The sequence below is a fragment of the Triturus cristatus genome, chromosome 3_2 (assembly GCF_964204655.1).
Source record: "Triturus cristatus chromosome 3_2, aTriCri1.1, whole genome shotgun sequence".
Taxonomy (NCBI): Eukaryota; Metazoa; Chordata; class Amphibia; order Caudata; family Salamandridae; genus Triturus; species Triturus cristatus.
Window position 1 is genome coordinate 1,119,742,861 of NC_140584.1, and position 22,034 is coordinate 1,119,764,894.

Sequence of the window (22,034 nt, forward strand, 5' to 3'; positions counted from 1 at the left end):
TAATACATTTACACAGGTTTTTAATTACACACAATGGGAACATTGTCCAGCAACGTTGGAAGGGAGCTCAAAGACTCTGTTAAAGAAATTTACATATTTTACAGATTTTGATAAGTCCAAACCAGAATTCTATTATTTTAAATTAAATACTTCGGGCCAGATTTACAAGACCCTTGCGCCACTTTTGCGTCATTTTTAACATGGCAAAAGTGACGCAAAAGTGGCGCAAGGGGCTTGTAAATCTGCCCCTTCATCTGCCCACAAGGTAATGTTGACCCAGACGAAATGATTGTATTCCAATTGGTGAATTACCAAATTGACAGGTGGTGGCTACGAACACTGGAAGGCCACCATTGATTTGAAATCTGTTTGGGGCTCTAAATCATGGCAGGTTCAGGCACTGAAGCTTTACATCGCGCCTGCCTCATTCCAACACAGATTCTATTTTTAAATGATACAATTTACCAAACTACTTGTTTTGGTTTGGCAACAGCAAAACAAATGAATTCCCATGCAGTTCCGGCATTGGCTGCCTATCATAATTGGAGCTTGCATACAAATTATTCAATTGAGGACCTGCAAGCTTCTGTTCAAAATAACTCATTTAGGGCTATATGTAAGTAATTTCTATTTACCGATTCCTAAATACGGAATTTTACCGATTCGGTATTTAAGAATCGGTAAATAGAATGTAGGTAAACAAATCGGTAAATTTTACCGGTTCGGAAATATTCGTTATTACCGATTCGGTATTTACCGAATCGGTAATAAGGCATACCTTCCCATTCATTCCTATGGGCCTGGAGGCCCATAGAAATGAATGGGAAGCCATTCTCTATTACCGATTCGGTAAATACCGAATCGGTAATAGGGGGAGCATATTCAAGGATGGCAGGGTGTCACATTGACACCCTGTTGCACCCCTGAATCGTGCATGTGTGCACATGTGGCGCACTTACATGCCCTCAGGGCATGTATGTCTGCCACATGGCACTTTTAAAAAAGCACAAAATTGCTTTTGAAAAGGTATTCGGTATTTACCATCAACTTGTAGTTGGTAGTAAATAACGAATCCTTAAACCAAAAATGCACTCACTTGAGTGCTCCCTACATAGGATTTAAGGATTCGGTAATTTACAGATTCGGTATTTTACCGATTACTTAAAATACCGAATCGGTAAATTACCGAATCCTTCAATCCAGCCTCCTAATTCTCAAAGGGCTAAATACCGGTCGGTAACGAAAAATTTACCGTTTTTCGGCCGTTACCGGTCGGTATTAGCCCACCTACATATGGCCCTAAATGTTTCTAGTTTAGATCGTGCGGGCTGGTTAGTGTGGCAGATGTCTTCAGATGCCTGCCAATTACGTTGCCATAACACAGTCCCTTGTTACATACAGGATAGACCTGACCCACGTTTTTTAAAGGCGGTATGGGGTCCTTCTGACAAAGCCCAGAGGTCTTCTATTTTTATGATTAACTAGTTCCTGGCACGGGGAGGGTGTCAAGGCACTGTAGGCCATTTTCCACCAGCTTTATAAAATGATATCCCTGTTCATATTCTATGGAATTATAACAATGCTCAGTATATTGAGTTTATGCATTCTGCTGTTACTAATAGCACGTGTAGTGCATTTTAGAGGACGTTAGTAAAAACAAACATTTTAATCTATGCCATGTCTCTGATTACTCACGTTGTGGACAAGTATGAGTGAGTGAGCAAAAGAGTGTTCTTGCTCCCGCGCTTTCTGAGAGAGTCAGAGTTACATGTTCTGGGTTGTCTAATCATTTGTAGCTTCGCTGTAGTACGGAGAACGAATGAGACACTATAGCTAGTCAGATTGTAATTTTGGGCACTAAGGTAGGTAGTTGGTACACCTCTATACACCGAGGTCGTGGTTTCCTGCGCATAGTTCTGTATATGTGCAGAATCCTTGCAACAACATTGCATTGTTATGGACCCCATTTACAAAATATGTTTCCAGATCCAAGTCAAAAATAAGCCTGAGAAGGTGGAGAATGCATTTGGAAAAGCTTAGAAAAATGTTTTTGTTATAGTTTTGGTAGATGCCAGTTAATGTAAAAGATGTTTTAATTATTGGAGTTTCCAATGAAGCTGTTTTTGCAATATTGCATATTATGTCTATACAGTTTTATCAGCCATTATCAAGATTTATAAAGTTACAACAGTATTTGTAGTTTAGAAAAAGCTGGACTTGACATCAAAAACTTCTAAAATAACCTTGAAAACCTTTTACCATCAATTATTCTGCTTCAACCCTTAATTTGTCTTGAACTCGCCAAGATTGTTGGGTAAATATGCTGAACCAATCTACAGGCTCCTGAATAACACTTTTCCACACCTAAGGGTTATTATGTGGTTTGCAAGTTACACCCTTGGAATGCAATGACTGGTAATCACAGACATGTACTTCACTCTCCTAACAATGACCTCACAACTGACCCCATGTCCACTAGACTATGTTTAAGGGATGCTCTTATCAAAATAATTTGCCCTTTTGATTACTCTTTGGGGTCAGCATCTTCACCTGAGGCAAATATAATCAAAAAACAAATCAATACCAGCATAATTCAAACATCACAACTGAGGGAAGAGGAATGGTCACACACTTGGTGAATCCAGATACAGGGATCATGGTTGGGTGATATTAATCTTCGGCAAAGACCAACTATTTTGGCTACAATGCCAATGAACATCCCCAAATATCCCCAAATTGTCAGACATTGCAGGCAAAATTTAGGGCCTCATTTATGAAAGGTGTTACATCACTGAGCCCTCCTTGCGACAAGATGGATGCGCCGTAATTATTCTACGGTGCTCCATGTCGCAAGGAGTTACCGATCTGTTAACCCAAAAGTGGCGCATAGCTGGGGTGTATCTGAAAACAATCACAACTCCAGCAATGTGGGGAAAGTCCCATGTGAAAGGGCCTACGTCACCCTTACGCCTGTTTCATGCAGGCATAAAGTTTTGATGCAAGTGGCATCCTAAAAGTGGCTTTTTTGTGGGGAACACCCACCCTGCATAGATTATACTTGACTCAGGTATAATGTGGTGCAGGGCTTTACAAAGTGACACATCAGCTTAGATGCATCACTTTGTAAATGTAGCGCAACATAGTGCATTATTCACGCCGCAGCTTTGTCACAAAAAGTGAAGCATTGGCGGCGTAAAAGTGACGCTGGCCTTCATAAATAATGCACTTAGGGCCATATGTAGGTGGGCTAATACCGGTCGGTAACGGCCGAAAATCGGTAAATTTCCCATTACCGACCGGTATTTAGCCCTTTGCGATGTAGGAGGCTGGATTTAAGGATTCAGTAATTTACCAAATCGGTATTTTAAGGTATCGGTAAAATACCGAATCCTTAAATCCTATGTAGGGAGCACTCAAGTGAGTGTATTTTTGGTTTAAGGATTCGTTATTTACCACCAACTACAAGCAATTTTGTGCTTTTTTAAAAGTGCCATGTGGCAGACATACATGCCCTTAGGGCATGTATGTGTGCAACAGGTGCACACATGCACGATTCAGGGGTGCAACAGGGTGTCAATGTGACACCCTGACACCCTTGAATATGCTCCCCCTATTACCGATTCGGTATTTACAATTATTCCTCTTAAAGAATGAATGACCAACCCCAGCTTTAAAATGTACGGTCTAATTGGCAAAAAAGGGCTCTTTTTTGCAGTCCCCAGGATTTGTTAGACCAGGTCTAGCAGGCGACGTTTCTCGTATTTCAGCCGAAATTAACCCAAATTAATTAATCATTGTCAAAAATCAGGAAGAGTATGAAAACTTGGCTATTTCCCAAGCTTTTTCTTAGCTACTTCAGCTGAGCCACCTGTGCATTCAGAGACCCTTGAGTGATAGTGCGCATTAATATTAAGGTGTGGGGAGTCATCTTGTGTCATATGCAAGCAACCATTTCATACAAATAGTAGAAATTACATTTATTCATCTATTTATGATCAAAATGATCACAATGAACAAATAACATCAAAATAAAAATAAATATCCAACTCCATCAGAAACATTAGACAGTATAACTCAGAGGTTCATAGGTCATAGAAATGGACACCCAACTGAGGTTTCACAGTAAAATCACCGCTTCTTCAGGCATGGATGCATATTCCAATCACAGAATAATTTTTCAACATAAATCCAATTTTTTTTATAGTTCACTCTGCTGAGCAGCATGGACGGCGATGGTCACAAGACAACAGAGTAAAAGGTATTCATTCAAACTCATGACCTCCTCACATGTCTCTGAAAGCTTCATTAAAGACCGCTTCAGTTCAAAGATCCGCAATCAAATCCATTGAACATAAGGACTATTCCAAGTTCATCATCCTTTGTTCTGAATTCTGGTGATCACACCGCAAGACCAGAAATATCAGCAACTTCAACTGAGCTTCCTCTCTAGTCATTGTGCCCAAGGACCCTTGAGTGACAGTGCTCATTAGAAGTGATAGTCAGCATAACATAACATAACAGAACATAACATAACAGAACAGAACATAACAGAGCATAGCATAACATAACATAGCATAGCATAGCAGAGCATAGCATTAAATAGTTAATACATTTATAATTTATGTCATTGAACCTAATAATATACTCCAGTGTGAACAGTCAGGCTTTAGGGCGACCCAAGGCAGGGGATCAATGTTAATTTTCCTTCTGAATCAGCTAAGATAGATTCAGGATGCGGGTGGTGTGGCTGCCCGTGCCCTGTTAGACCTCTTGCCTGCTTTTGACAGGGTCTCTTTCAGCATGTTATCCATACAGCTCTATGAAGCAGGTATCACTAGTAAAACCCATGGTTGCTAATATCTTATAATCAAGATCTGAGTCAGGTGGTTTCAAATCCATATTTTGCATTGCATTTGAAGGCCATCACATAGGGTTCATCTTTGAGCCCCACCCTGTTAAACATTTATGTGGCTCCACCTATGAAGCTTGATAAATCCTTATTTTAGAATCATTGTCATACGTGATGATATTTAAATCGTTCTTAGGCTCGATTGTGCCAAGAGCACGGAGCAAGCTCACTCCAATGTGAATTTAAAAGGACACGCCCATGGAGGGAAGGTGGATGCATGACAATTTTCTAAAATTAAATACTGATAAGACTGAAATATTGCTTTTAGAGGGCTACCCATTTCAATAGACGCTATGGTCCAAGGAGTGGTTGACTCTGAAGTTAGGCTACCCTCCTACAAAAGAGAACAAGCATTTACAACGCAATGGTCTCGACATTGTTAAAGTTAGAGCTATTTGCATTGCTCATGACATTATTTTTGTTTATGTTTTTTTTAAAAAAACATTTAAAGAAATGGCATTGTTATTTACAATGTCAATAGCTTAATCACTCTCAAATGCGAGACCTATTGCATTTGCACCCACGCACAGAGCCACACACATAGAGCAACCCACACACAAATAAAGCCACCCACAGAGCCACCTACACACACACACACTCAGTAGCCCACTGACCTATTTAAATTATGTGCACTTTGTGATCTGCATGGTACATGGTCTTTGCTGCAGGCACAGTAACCCTATGTGCTACCTTTCCAGGAGTCAAAACTTCCACTAGACAAAACTCCGATCTCTCTCTAGGAAGAACATTAAACACTAGAGTCATCATGACATTTTATTTTTGCGAAAATTGCTGGAGGCTAGGAAGGAGGCAGCAAGCGCTTTTACAACCTTAATTTACTTGCAAACATAACGTATCCACCCAAAGTCAGCGCCCGGTCACACCGGTTGCACTGCCCTAGAGCTGGCCCTTCTCAAGGGTCCTGTGACCTCCATGACAGAGTCACTGTTGTTCTTGGCTGTGCTGCTTCATAGGCCTGCTAGCAAGACTGGAGGTGAACTTCAGTATGGCTTGTGGTGGACAAACCTTAAATGTTAACCCAGACTTGCCAGTGCTAGGGTCCACCTGCTGTTGCTAGGACACCAGCGCTTCTGAGGTCTTGCGAAGCCTTCTAAGGCCTAGCATGGGATTGTGCTCTCTCAGAAGAGTCGTCTGGTGGACTGGTTATTAAGGCTGAACCTGGTTCCCCAGTTCCAAATTCAACAGCTCTGGCCATAGTGCCACATCGTCTCCCCCACTGAACACCATATTGTCCCACTGAGAAAAACTCGCACTGCCTTCAACTAAAACCCAATTGCTGCCGGCTATAAACACCTGGATGAGGCAATAGACAAGAGCAATATGCGGCCTACAAAAATAAGTAACATCGTCCTGGAAAAAGCAAACACTCATAGGGGAATGCAAAATTTAGCAAAACATGTGAAATGCAAGCGGGAACAACATTGTTACCTTAACGCTTTTACACTCACTATTCAGAAATCAGTGAGTGCTTTTGCCTGAAAGGGGCCTTGAATGGTCCCATTTCAATGTCCATTGCTGATATCCTTACAAAACGTTAGCAGTATGGTAAAAAGACCACATCCCTGGACACAGAGCCGCAGTACACATTTTGTTTTCCAATCCACACTTTGCGGTACCTCCAGGATTGGTACACTAGTTGCAAGCCCCGGGAAAATATAGACAAGAAAAGAAAAATAGCGCTTTACTGGCAAACTCTGTAAACGTGGCGCTAATGTGTTTGGGTGTGAATAAAATCAATCTGGCCAGTTTGCTACCACTGTCTTACTTTATTTAGTTATTTTTCATATTTTTAACCTTTTATTCCAGATGCTGCACCTTAGAATTAAAATATGACATTTCCAGCAAAAATGATTTTCCTTTTTGGATCCATTTCACAGGGGAGCAAATAAAAGAAAGTAGAGGAAATAGAGTGAGAACCCAATCTTGAAGTCAAGGTTCAGTAAGAGAAGAACTGCTAGACAGAAACAGAGGGAAGAATGAAAGAGTGCGGGGGGGGGCAGCTGAAGCATTTATTTATTTTTATTTAATGCAATTTTATATAGCGCGAACATTACCCGAAGGTGTCAGAGCACTTTACAAAAGAACCAGTCGCGTTACATAGGGACTTTGGATCACATGAGTTACATTAGAGATACAAACAGAAAAAAATGCAAATGTACAAGTTGTAAAGTCACTCAAGGCATGTTAGGGTCAGGCAGGCAGTAAGGCAGGTATACATTGGCCGAAATCAGTGGTTAGCAGTTAAAAATCAGAACCAATTAAGCCTATTTAATAGCAGATCATGGTGATCTTTAGTTTTAGCTGAAGTGACTGGCTTTTCCGCATACGGCTGCACCTCTAAATAGTGTTTCAGAGCCTTGACGAGACCACGAAGCGTTCCGATTACAATTAGCATTATTTTTGCAAACTATTCATGTGCTCCTTCTGTCCCGTTTGTCGCTGCACACCTGTTTCCATGGAAACACCCTGTGATACAAGCTGGGCCTCGTGGACCCAGGTGCAAAACAGAGCGCTTCATGCACACGGCCTTGAGCGAAGTCTCAATTCTTTCTCCAGAGTATTCGGCTTAAACAGTTCAAGCCAAATGTTTAACCCGAATTGTAAGCATTTAAGGGTTTTCCCTAAAAAATGTGTACATTCACTCAAAGCCAACAGAAGGCGCAACTTTCAGAATGTGAAGTTTCTTTTAAGTTGACACCAAGACTGCCCGAGACACGCGAGGGGAGCAGTGTGAAGCACGTTTTTAGCCTACAGAAAACCGTACCTACTTTCGCTGCGTTTCCCGCTGCTGTCTGAAGGCGCAGTGCCAGGCAACGCAGAAGTAAATCAACAAAATGAATGCGGCCTCTCCTGCCTGATCCGGCACGGAATTTGGGCAATGAAGTCAGGCCTTGGGTGTGTAGAGAGGATGCAGCTTTCTAGGTAGGCAGTTGGGGCGAGTGAGCAGCGAGGCAGCCACCCCCGTCCCCTCTCCATCTTGTTAGTGCGCGGTCGAAGCAGCAGGCCTGGGGTCTTCTCACTTCAGCATTGTCGCACAGAGCACCACAGGCACTAAAGCCGGCCCTGTGTGCGTCGAAGGCGCTGTACAAAACACTGCTGGGGCAGCTGAAGCGGCAGAGCAGAAGCGGACACTGTATTTTTCTTCTAGTAAGAAGGAAAAGACAGAGTCCTGTTACTTCTCTGCCGCCCGTGAACCATGTGAAATGCAAGCAGGAACAACATTGTTACCTTAACGCTTTTACTCACGGGACTTGAAATGCCGATCCAGCAGCAAGGAAGAGGCGACCCCACGTCCCGCTCCGAACGCGCACAAATGGACGAATCTTCCAACGCAAAAAAAAAAAAAAACACGCCCACCACGTGTAAAAGGGGCGGAAAGGGGCGGGGCTTCAAAAAAGCGAAAGAAGTGAAAAAACACGCCCCGAATCAGAAAAAGACGGGGTTTGTTTGGAGAGAGAAAGCTCTTCTCCAATGGCTGACCAGCATTTAAGAGGCAAGCCAATGGAGAAGAGGGAAGAAGAGGGGCGGGTTAAAACCCCACTTCTGAAAACATCAAATCTCGTGAGCGAGACTGCGCAAGCGCAGCCTTCGCTAGCCGAGACCTAAAAATGTGTGCAGTCGGGGTGTGATCTTTGACAGGAGGTTAGAGAGTTCTACCCCAGTAGCTAATCTGTCAAAGGCTTGTTATTTACATCTAAAATGCCTATGGAGGATTCTTCAAAGGTGATCAGTAGACTACAGCTTCCTAGTAATGCACTCCATAATTGTTTCATGGTTGGTTACTGTATTGAGACATATGTAGCCGTGCCCAGGTATAAGTTAGAGCAGTTACAATTAGTCAAACATTTAGCCACAAGAATTTTGTTAGTCCTTCCTAGATCATCTGCTGTGATCACTTTATACTGCTAAACAAATCTATCTGTTGAGAAGACAGTTACATTTAAAAGCTTGTGCATTTTACATAAGGTGGTGTATGTCAAATGTCCTGAATTTTAAGAAGGACTATTATCCAGCATATGCCAATGTGCAATCTCCAAACTGCCACCTTATGACTTTTAGAGTTTCCAAAAAAGATTAAAATCAGATGTGGTGGCCTCATCTTTTGCTGCTCTAAAAATATTGAATTCGCCTCCTCCATCATTCCAGTTGACAGAAGACCATCTTTAAAAAAAGAGTTAAATACATAATTATTTGACAACTAATTTGCTACTATGTACATGCTTTCTGTCAGTGCCAGGATGCCTGTGAGGGTTGCAGAGCGCTTTACAAAACAACTATTTTGAAACAAATAGAATAATACTGCTCTGATGCCTGTCGAGGTGTCACAACTTAATCCATGTATGATGTAAGGAATCATTAGTCAGCTGGGGATCTAGAAGAAGGAGTGCTACTATGAGATCTACTGTGCATTTTACTGACTGATTCACACATACTTGCCATGAAGATAAGCGATATATACCCATTGACATCTTATGTAGATCCTGATCCAAGGTTTGAGTGGCTGCATTCGAGATTGCAGCTGGAGAGGTGGCACTTTAAACAAGTAGACATTCTGCAACAATGCTCTTCAGTGGTGAATGGAAGCAGAGGTGATATCTGAATAGAGAGGGAAAGTAGATACTGGCAATAGTGTGGTTTCTTTGGGTAGCTTAATATTCCACGCTCAATCTATGCATGTGTCAGCAAGAAGTTCTGTTTCCTCTACCAGGGTCTGGCAGGCATCCCCAAGGGACGCTCTCTCCCCTCTGGTTTGAGAGCCACAACTACCCTCTAATCTGTGTATACAATTTAAAATAGCTTCACCACCAATTGAATAAACGATTGAAGAAGCCTCACATTTAATAGCTGTCTTACATAAAAAATATATGCACACCCTGTGCAGGAAGACTGCGGCACATCACATCTGTGCCAGGGAGAGCATGAGAGTAGTTACATTATGCAGCATTGATTGTTGCTGATGATGTTGGTGACTCAGATATCATAACTAGCATAGCTTAAGCCTAATGAGGAATAACTTGTTGAGAACCAGAGCAACCTAGGTTGTATAACTCTACCCATACTTAGATTGGATCCAAACAATTTTTTGAGGTCCACCACCCAAGAAGATAATGTATGAGTGGTGCCCTTGTTCTTACCCAGAGGCACCCACACACAAGTTTTGAGGCTCTTCCCTCAATGCAGAAAAACATGAAAAAATGTCAAAGACTTCTACCAAAAGAGATTTGCAAATAATTGCTTATGATTCCTCCTTTATGAGACTCCCATTGATGTTTTCCAGCTCCACTCCAGATGCCCCTATATACAATTGTTCAGGCTGACTTGCCTTGCTGACAACATCCTGAGAAATGTTATCTGCTCCTACTCAGATGATCACGTGAACAGGTTTTCAGACTTTCTCCCTAAGGAGAGCTGTGAAATACCACAGGAGCAACCAACTCAATTCCTGTCTCTTTCCACATCAGAAATGCATGAATGAGCAGATCGAGGTACCCGCCTCATGCTCGGAATCTAGCTTTGATAATGTCACCGGGGTAAGCAGATCGCTGAGTGAGCAGGTAGAGATGATAAGCAGCCACCAATAGACACAAGGGACAGGGACCTATGCCATAATCCTGCACCTCCTCCACATCACATAAGCGAGCCTCCCTGAGTTTTTTCCTCTTTGCAGCTTGCTGTACAAAAAGTATGCTGGCTACAGTGCAAACGACCTTGCGCTATGGTGCAAGGGCGCCTTCATCTTTTGGGCATGGCAGCCACATGTGTGCCACCGCAGGGAGAAAAAAGAATTGAGGCACTTCTAAGTAGATGTGGCACTGTTTTACTCCCCCCTTTTCAAGCAATACAGAGCAGCAACAGCTCTGCGTTGTGTGAACTCTTTGTAAATATGCTGCATAGTTCATAGAGACAGACTGACAGTCTTATTCTCTGCAGCATTTGCTGAATGTCTTTCCTCTTCAGGACTCACCTCATGGATCCCTTGTCCCACCTTTTTCTTCCCATGTGTGCCTCTGAAGGGGTGTGTGGGGGAAGTGCCTAATCAGATGCATTAGGACGACACGCGCATCAAGCATGACAAAACATGACAAGGGCATTTGTGTGATTGCTGTAGTGATCTATAAGTAATCTGCAACTCACAGGTTTGAATACTCCTTAAATAGCTTGCCATTTTAATACAGATGATGCAAAGAGTTGAATGGAATCTGCCAATCGCAGCTTCCATTCCAAGTACAGCTGCCCAATGTGACAGGTGTCTTGCCGGGGACGGTGCCAGACCTCAGGGTCAGAGTTGCACAGTGCTGCACCATACCTGTGAGGTGTAACACCTCAGCTCATCCATCCAATACTAGATCTTGCCACCACCAAAGATCTCCTCGGTCTCACATAAGCAGCCCCATGAAGATGTGGCCCTCTCAAGTGCTGGGGCACATCAGACAGCTCGACCCTGCCAGCTGGAGAGAGCTCCATGAAGAATGCATGATTAAACAACTACCACTTACATAACGAATGCCTAAGCCACACAGGCTACACAACGATCAAAGACAAACAACTATGTACTGAAACACGACTTAGTGAACCTCGAAAATTAATCTTTTGATATATACTCCGAATCTACCACTACGTTCAAAACAACGCATGTTTGAAACACGAGCCTTAAAAAAGTAAATAAATAAAACAACACTTCTAACAAAAACATTTTTTAATAAAGAATCTTGTGTCTCCACTGTTTCAGGGACTCATGCTGAAGCCAATGTATTGCTACACATCAGCCCTTTTCAAAGAAAACTCAGTAATGCTTTTGCCGCGACTATTACCAATTGTGTTACCTCTTTCCGAAAATCCTTATCTTGGAAATTGGGTCATCACTTCCGCTGGTCACTAATTGATATTTGTTAATTGCGTGCTGTCCAACTAGGCGAGTGTGCATTTTAACCGTACCGTGTCAAGTTACATCTAGCCACTAGATGTCAGTATTGCCAGAATTACTGTGCTAGTGCTGTTCATTTGCTGCTAACAAACGTCTGCCTGTAATGAGTCCAGTTTTAGTTTTTGCAGTGGGTAGGGGATTTAAACTCAAGGTCATGAAACTGTACATGCTCCTACCCTTGTCACATACTTTAAATAAATACCGATGGATCACTAATTGTAGTGCTTGCTTTTAAAAAGATGTTTATATTTTAGTTAACATGATTACAAGTTTAATTCTTTAGTTAAACCAATTATACTAATATGATCTGTTGAAACCATTTACCATATTTGTGTACTTATAAATACACATACCTCTGAAAATTCGTTGTAAATGAAGTAGTGGTTAAGGAGGTCGTGGTTCAGGATTCCTTGTGAAGCCCCATCGTTGTTAGAAATTCGCTATTAAGGTCGTTTCCCCTCCATGAAGCCTGCCTAACAGCAAAGCCCAGCCCTGGCAACAAACACTGTAGCAGCGTGAGTTTGTTAGCCAAGTCATGAGTCTGGCCCAGACCCAACAAGCATTGATCAAAGTTAGGGAAAAACTGTAAGCAATTTGCATTATAGATAGATAGATAGATAGATAGCTAGATAGATAGATAGCTAGCTAGATAGATAGATAGCTAGATAGATAGATAGATAGATAGATAGATAGATAGATAGACAGATAGACAGACAGACAGACAGACAGACAGACAGACAGACAGACAGACAGACAGATAGATAGACAGACAGACAGACAGACAGACAGACAGACAGACAGACAGACAGACAGACAGACAGACAGACAGACAGACAGACAGACAGACAGACAGATAGATAGATAGATAGATAGATAGATAGATAGATAGATAGATAGATAGATAGATAGATAGATAGATAGATAGATAGATAGATAGATAGATAGATAGATAGATAGATAGATAGATAGATAGATAGATAGATAGATAGATAGATAGATAGATAGATAGACAAGAAAAGCAGTATAACAGTCCTTTGCATGTGTTTTATACCTGGACTGCATTTTAGTTTGGCATAAAACACAGCAGAGGGCAGACTGGACTACTTATGGTGACTCGGAGTATGGGAGTAAAATAGTGTCTCTATTTTAGTTCCTGTGAGGGCGACAAGACTAACATAATAGTGTGTGCCCTTCATGGGTCCCATACAGGGGTGTAACACAGGACCCCGCAGCCCCAGAGGTGCGGGGGTCCCAAGCTCCAGGGGGCCCCCTCAGAAGAACAGTCTTGCTGGAGAGCTCTTGATTGAGCTCGGAGGGGGCCCCTTCACTTTCCTTGCAGGGAGGCCCCCTCAATTTTCCTCACGCCAGTGGTCCCATAAACTATTTTCACTGTATTAAATAGCCCCAATCACAGTGGGGAGGAGAGGAAGATGCTACAAGGGAACAAGTGATATTTTATCTTAAAGGTACAGGCCCTCCAACACTTACTCCCCATGGTTCCATAAAAAGACACTGTAAGAATGGCACAAAAATACACCATTCTGCAACACCAGCAATATAGTTTTAGCTCTGTGAGTGCGATGCTGGATCGGCCATTTTGCCTCTCTCCTTTTCTGGTGGGCTCCAAGCATAGATCTTATTCTTATTATGGCCTTCAACTGTTTCGGGCTGGGCTAAACATTTTACCAAGGTTCATTCTCTATCAATCAATCAGTGACTTATAAAGTGCAACTACTCACCCTTGAGGGTCCCAAGGTGCTGGGGGTAGGGGCTGTGTCTGTGGTTCAATCGAAAAGCCAGGTCTTGAGGTCCTTCCTGAATTGCAGCAGGGGTGGCGATTGCCTGAGGTGCAGAGGCAGGGAGGCCCAGGTCTTCACAGCGAGGTAGAAGGATTTTCCTCCAGCCGTGGTTTTGCCGATCTGTGGGACAGTGGTCAGGGCCAATAGAGCGGAACGAAGATGTCTGTCGGGGTGTGGAAGAAGAGGTGGTGTTTGCGGTTTGCAGGTCCAGTGATGTGCGGGGATTTGTAGGCGTGTGTGAGAAGCTTGAGTATGATACTTTTGTTGACAGGTAGCCAGTAAAGGTCTCTCAGGTGGATGGTGTTGTGGTTCTGGCATGTGATGTTCAGGATGAGTCTGGCAGAGGTGTTCTGGATGGTCTGCAGTTCCTTTTGTAGTTTCTGGGTGTTTCCGGTGCAGAGTGCATTGCAGTAGTCTAGTCTGCTGCTGACGCGTGCATGGCTGACTGAAGCTCTTACAAAAGAAGCGGCGCGTGTGGAGAAAGGAGGACGTGCCAGCATTGATTTGGAAGTTCATTGAGAGTGAGGAGTCCAGGATAATGCTGAGGTTGCACTTGGCAGCTGTGGGTTCGTCAGTGAGGGAGAAAATCAGCTGGGTGTCATCGGCGTAGGAGACAATGTTGAGTGGGTGGCTCTGACGATGGCTGTAAGCGGAGCCATGTAGATGTTGAAGAGGGTGGGGCTCCGGGAGTATCAGCTCTCAGTTCTCTGCCTACAGACACCTGGATAACATGCAGCTATATACTCATTCTTTCCTAAGAGTGTAGAAACCTGTAGGCTCAGCACAGACTGGAAAAAAGCACCACTTCTTCAGTTATCTCATTCATGGTCCCCAGACTGCACACCTACAAGATGCTTTTTTCTTATTCAGTGTCATTCACACACTTTTTGTGTAAAATCACCGCAACCACAAAGATAAAGCATCATTGAGATACAATTGATTTGTGTTGAAATATAGTCATACAGCATGACAAATTACATTTTTGTGCTCCGTTGCACTACTTTGTCAAGGGGCATTCCATGGGTGGTACATGGGTCATCCCATGGAACCACCCATGCATTTTACCACCAGGCTCTACATACTCAAAAGAATAGACAGCGCTCTACCCCAAAAGGGAATGCCTCTTAGAGACAGGCATAAGGTCTGTGAAAGGTTTTCATTTCTCAAAACCTTTCCAAATGTATATGTGTTCTGAACCGTTCAGCATACATAAGGAGTAGGATAATGGTTAAACTATATCTAAGCATAGTAATTAGTACGGAAAGTTTATTCTTCCTGTAGAAAAGCCTATGCATGACATCACACACACAGCATTACACTATGGCGCAAGAGCGTGCGCATTGGCACACTGAAACCTAATGTGTGTCACTATGGAATAGAGAAAACAGCTTTATATATTTGTAGATGTTATGCTGTTATGATCACTTTCTGTGACGCAACACAGCAACTTTTGTTGCAGCAGTGTTTTGAGACAAAAGTTGGGAAGCAAACTTTACAACGTGGTCATTACACCGCGATACCTTTACAGAGTGATGTAAGGACATCGCAATTCTTTACAACTAATTCCATTAGATGGCGCTGAGGTATTGGAAATACGTTTCCATAACCTTCCCTACTGTTGCGCAAACTTTAATAGAAATAGTAAATAATACTATTTCTAAGTCCAGCGCCCCCCCCCAGTGGAAGTCATTGTAAAGACTTGTGACATAATACATCGCGTACTAACAACGAGTTCATTGTAACAACCGCATTGTAATGGCACGTAATGCGCCATATTCCAAAAGGTAGTAGATCTGCCCTGGAGAGTTATAAGTGTTACCACCCCTATAAGGAAAGCTAAGGCATAAGGCATTTTCTACAGTCTTTACAGTCAGTGTTACAATAGGTTTCACATGTCAAAGTTTTAGAAACAGACTAATGATGTAGAGTAAGCTTTACTTGTTCTCACTGTGTGCCCTCGCATAATCCATGCAAGGAGTCCTTACCTCCAACATCTAGTTCTTTTCCTGAAAATAAAAATAAAACATTGCATTAGAAAAATCTGTGAACTCATCAGCAGGGCCAGTACAATGAGTGTTGTGACCCCAGAAAGTAACTGCTTGCCATATCCCCATTTCCTGTTCTGTTGTGACAACCTGGCACTCTCCACCCTTGGAGCTCTTGGTGGGAATCTGCAGGCAAGTAACTTGCTGAGCAGACCTATTTACCAGAAATTCTTCTTTCATCATAATGTAGTACCTGCATTGGATGTGGGTGTGTGTCTTTGAGTGCTTTCAATACACTTTCCAGTGATTCATAGGCAGATGTAGCATGCACGGATTACCACCTGTTTTTGTTGTGATTGAGAATGCACTGATTACCACCTGTTTATGTTGTGATTGAGAATGCACTGATTACCACCTCTTTGTGTTGTGGTGGAGTGTAGGAAGCTGTCTCTTTATTTGATATATCAATACGCTGATATGCCATGTAAAGAGTCCAGGGGTTCCCTTATGTGTGAACAGGAGCTTGGTATGCAATCCCAAAGTGCACTATTAGGGTATAGTGTGGTCGAGCAACCCTAGGCTTAACGCAGAGAAGTTCAGGACATTTGTAAATACACACAATGTTTAATATATGACAACACGAGAAGGAGATCCACACCAATTTAAACAAATGGCAAGTACCTTTATAGATGATTTAACATCAGATAAAAATCATTCAGATGAGTACTTTTATAAAGATTATTTCTTTTTACTTTAAAAAGTGGACACTGTGCAACGTTATCCTATGGAAGGAAGAACAAGTTCTGCAAAGAGGTACACTACATTGATTTACAGGACCAACCTCCACGTGTTAAAGTGAGCAATGGGTAAGGTCCAAGGCAGCACAAACAGTACACCAACAGCGGCACAATGGCAGCCAGGTACAGGATAAAAATCAGTATTGGGAGCACAATGCATTTCAGTGGGGATCGGGCACTGTAAAAACAAGCTGCAGGCTCTGGCTAGGAAGGAAGGGCTCCCACCCTTCTCCCGATAAAAACGCTATCCCAAGTGTTTACCAAGAATTATGCATTTAGTACATTATTACATAGGACCTCATGAGAGCAATTTATTTGCTATGGCCATAAATTAGATAAAGATAAAGCAGAATGTTGAAGGTTCTCAATACATTTCAAAAAGGAGATTCATACTACACAGATTTCAAGTTACAATATATAAACATCTGAAAATATTAGTTGATATTCTTCTGAGATGTCTAGAGTGGTCAATTGTAACACAAATGTTTTTAGCCTCAGATGTCATGATCATGGTTTCCACAATATTTGGTTCAAGAAATGAATCCTCAGTGTGTTGATCCAGTTATCTAGATATTAAATTACTTTTGAAAGATAGTCTGTTATACAAGCCCTTTAAAACATGACAGGCTATATTAGGCAATTGCAGATTCACACTAGCTAATTAGTGTATTTGCAGCCTTCTGCAATAGGTGGATTACCCTACAACAGCTGGCTCCTGCACACAAAATAATGATTTCTAGAGCAGATACATTATTTCACCAGGCTATATTTCACAATAAGCCGGTGTAGGCTGGGGAAAGTACAGTCAAATGTAAGTCACACCTGACTTTTGATGACTTTTGATGACTCTGTCCAGCAGAATAGGCTAATCAAAGCAATATGGCATATTGGAATTTGGAATTCCCTGATTGTACATTTCATCTAAATAGCTAGTAGGTTTAGAAAGTGACCCCCTTAAGAATCAGGAATAGGAAACAACAGTCTATCTTTTCACTCAGCAAATCATTGTTTGGCATTTCATGTGTGAAAGGTAAGAAGCGAGTTCAGCTAATGCCATTAAATGATTGGTCTCTCAGCTGTGACTGTGAGCTAGTGTTGATACCAGCTTTCACATCAGCTACTCACACACATTGCTGTGATATTTCATAGGGGTCCATCATCTCCCCTCTATTATTCAACTTCTACCTAACCCACTTACCAAACCTGATTAAATCGTTCAACCTCACCTGTTCCAAATCATTTAAAAAATTGATTGTCTGGAAGATTTCTACAATTTAAAACTTGATGACTGCCTCCAGGTCATAAAAACACGGATGATAAATAACCATCTAAAGCTAAATACAGCCGACCGAGAATATGAGTTGCAGACAATGGTTAGAATTCCAGCCTACCCTCATATGGCCTAAGGAGCATGAGTCACCACCAACAATATCAAAATGAGTCAGAAACCCTGGGGTAACTATGGATTCAGATCCATATTTGATACCACCAGTTCATAATATAAAACAGAGTGCCTTCTACTATATTGCATCCTTCCATAACATGGATACCTACAGAAACTGCAAGCTAATCTCACACTCGTAATCTCCAAGCTTGACTATTCCAACAGTCAATACCTTGGCGTACCTGCATTCATCATATGCAAAATGCAACTCATTCAAATTGCTACTGCAAGAATTCTCTGCCTTCACCCAAGAGAGCAGAAGGCTCCATGCTTCCAACCACTCCACTAGCTCTCTATAGCAAGAATGGCAATGTCCGAGGCAGTTTTTACAGAGTCTGCAAGGAAAAGGACGGCTACACCTATACACTAATTTCAAAGACTCCAGGTTTGCACCGCTCAATACCATACCACCTTAGCATAAAAAATCTGTAGGATGCACTGCTTTTTCAGAGAAAACTGCCAAGGTCTGGAAATCACAATCAGCCATCATTCCAAGCATTCATGAGCACATATACTTCAGAAGACTGTTGACGGCAAACTTATTTTCAAGAAAACTACATCCACACATTCCAGAAATTTAAACCAGGAAAGACAGTCACAACCTAAAATCCAATCTTCAGCTTACTATCCACAGATTGGAAGCAACACAACCATCAATCTACTTTCTATAGTCAGGTAAGTTAAGGAGGGCTGACCTATTGTTCTCTGGGGTAGTATATAGTTATTTAACTTCATATAACATTTCTAGCTCACACTTATACTAATACCATCAGACTCAGAGGTTGGTCAGTCGCCAACTATAACTTACACATCTTATATTCACATAAGACCTATCTACTATGAGGATTGCCCATCACCAGTACTGTGCAGCCAATAAACAAGCTATCACTAGCATGTCATGATTGAAAAGATCCGTCACACACTGTGGAGCAATCAGAGGGATTTATTCTAGCTTAGCAATACAGGTTACATATATAAATACACTATGGCTGCTTCTTTATATTTCACAATGCCACTCAGATATAGGATGATAGTAACAATGCACATCCCAGCAGATCTCTCCACTTCTCACTCCCTCCAACCATGCCAATCCTGCCCACACACAAAATTTCTGATTGAACAACCAAATGCTGTAACTATATAAGCAAACTATAATCATAGGTAATACCATAAGGAACATGCACAGCTGTTCAAAACTGCTAACATACTTAAAAACCATAAACTGTGTATGTGTCTCTCCCACCTCATCATCTACCACATTGCTACGGGCTACGTTGCATATCACGATAAGCGCACTTTGTTGTGATCAAGCATGAAGTGGAAGCACTTCCTACATAGAATCTTAAAACATAGACATCAACGTTCCAGCCACACACCAATCTACATGTCGTAGGCTGCTGCTCATGTAAGTATGCACTTCATTACCACACATAGGGGTTGTAAGTGCTATGTAAATGCTGAAATAAAATATAATACAATATTTATCACGTATGCATCACCAAGATTTGTTTTAATCTTGTTGAAATCCTTGTTTCCATTGCACTTGTGAATAAAAACCAAAATGTCCTTCATTTCTGCTTTCATAATTGCTTATTTACAGGTATTTAAATTTTTTGTGTATTAGAAACAAATTGACATCCTGCAGTCTTTCTTTTCACACTTTTTGCATGCAGGGCCACTGGAATTATGGCATTCTGCAGCCATGTAGTTTTCCACATGATTATGAATTAGCTACACTTGCCACATAGTTCACCATCTGTGGCGTAATTTGCAGATTTTAAAAAATTAAGTTTCAAGCTCAATCAGATCAAAAGTTACCAAACCCCTACATCTTGTGATGTTGCACAGTGGAAGGTCCTTCCCAAAGGTTGAATGGTCCCCTTTCAGTTGCTGATAACTGTATTTGGATGTAATACTGGTCCTTATGAGGTGCAACTGTTCCCAGATAGCGCTAACGTGTAAAAATGGCAAAATAATGAATTACTACTATCACACAGGTGTGCTGCATTAAGTCGCATAATTTGAGTTTTTGATTTCGACATAATTTATTCAACCATGCTAAATAATTATGATTTGGACCTCTCCAGCCACATAATACCAGTTGTCCTGCCTGTACCCTAGTGAGATTGTCACAAAGTTCACATTGCAAAATCATCAGAGAAAGAAAAGAAAATATTTCCACATTAAGAGTAAGCGCCAATGTGTCAGAGGACATAGCCTGACCTTTAACCTCTGTCTTTGAACGAGCAGTCAATGTATCAAGATAAAAGAATGCATTTTATTGCTAATTCACCTTCTGAACTCCACCGTTTTTTTCAGTTACACTGTATTCCTTCATGCGAATGCAGTTCGTTAAGAAAAACTGATTTTAAACAGAGCTTTTCATAAATTCCGTGGCAGCTGCCTCCTACATTTGGGGGCGGCAAATATTAGTATGGGCCATGGTGAGGGCCCTGGCTTGGGGTACTCTTCTTTATTACATCTACGAGGGACTTACAGTGGTAGCTAAAGTTTGCCCAATTGGGGAAGCAATTGTACAATTTTAGGAAAGAGCTCTGGAACTGGGGACCTGGATAGGAGGAACCCTGTGCACTTTCAGTCAAAATCACAAAACTTACCAGGCAAAAAGTGGGGGTGACCATGTCTAAAAGGGGCATTTTCTGACACGAACCATGCACTTATTACCACCTCTTTGTGTTTTGCGGTGATTCCATTTCAGGCATGTGAACTTTGTTCTTAGCGATACCAATATTTCAGTAGCCAGTGTTTTAAGTCCTGTGTTTATCACATAAAATGCTAAGAAAGATATACTGAGCGACAGAAGGGCTAAGTTGCTTTGCCGTGCTTAAACGTACAAACTGGAAATATAGTAATCAGTAGATGAAAAGAGCCATGTGTAAAACTGTACATAGCTTGAATTGGTAGTTTAAAAAGAAATATTTTGAGAGTGCTTTAGTAGAGTTATTTAGTATGAGTTAGTATTATGAGCATGCACTGGTACAAAAAGAAAACCAGAAAACATAAAAAAGAAGCTCAAAGGAAACTTCAAACACTTCAAACAAGTGAAAAAAAATTAAAAAAAAATCTTTAAGATAACGAGAAATCGACATACCACCTTTTACTGAAAACACGATATAAATATTTTCAAGTGTATTTTACGCATTCTTCTTTCTACATGATATGGATTTCATGCACATAAGGTTTGGATGCTAATTACAGATGCAGTGACTCTCCAAGTTTAAGATTTTAGTGATTAAATTCACATAAAGCTAGACATCAGTTGAGTTCCATTCTGTGTTCATTTGTAAAACAAAAGAAACATATGGGAGCACGCAGCCAATGCAGCAACGCAGGCAATAGTCTAAACTATGAATACATGTGGAACGGATGAGTTACAACTTCATTTATTTCCACTAAATCAACAATAATTTTGAATAAATAACAATTTAATAAGCAATAAAACCAAAAAAACGGATAAATGCAGGTTGAAATATTGAATGGCAAAAAACAAACTTTTACAAACCCTTGGAGACTCTCTGAACTCAGCCTACATCTTTACTCACCTTGAAGAAACATATACATACTTACCTCTTCTGCTTATCTACTGAATTCTATTGCATTTGATTCTTAGTTTTTCATAAAGCAGCTTGATCCATTTTAATGCAGGAGAGTTACATGAAAATGTTATATAAATAAATAAAGCACAGTTTAATGCCTGTTTTCTAACCTCCATGTGTGACAGTCACATAAGCAAGGAGTAGGATGAAGCACTTCATTGTGGCCTCTGCAGTGTTCCAACAGAAGGAATTCTCTGTGTGTCTCTCTAGCACCCTTCAACTGTCTTAAAGTGAAAGCCCTGAGTACTATGGCCAATGGAGCAGCACAATCAAAGGATTTTTTTTAAATTCAAACCAGGGGTAGGGCTAGTCCTTAAGTCTTTGTTTTGTATCCAATGTTTGAAGAACATGAAATAAAGATTCCCAGAATACATAATTCACATCACCACGCCAGGTACTACTGCCAAATAAGGCCTAGATGTGCGTCACTAATTCTTCATTCAGATATTTATTTTGCCTCTTGCCGGATAGTGAGATTCACAGACACTTTAATTACATGTTTATTTGCCAGAAGTAGAGAACTCTGCATTGCACACA

The 22,034-nt window shown here is 41.4% G+C and overlaps 1 protein-coding gene across 10 annotated transcripts in view; it reads right to left on the minus strand.

The window, feature by feature from the left end:
* The window catches only part of LOC146859221 (uncharacterized), a 217,122-nt gene extending 195,377 nt beyond the window's left edge, over positions 1–21,745 (minus strand). For all 10 annotated transcript variants that reach the window (XM_085646952.1, XM_085646949.1, XM_085646947.1 and 7 more), the window contains exons 1-2: positions 21,608–21,745; positions 15,640–15,660 (exon numbers count right to left, since the gene is read on the minus strand). In XM_085646952.1, coding sequence (XP_085503078.1) covers positions 15,640–15,660; positions 21,608–21,656 — 70 coding nt within the window. In that variant the 5' untranslated portion in view covers positions 21,657–21,745. The remainder of the gene's footprint in view (positions 1–15,639; positions 15,661–21,607) is intronic.
* Positions 21,746–22,034: the final 289 nt, after the last annotated feature.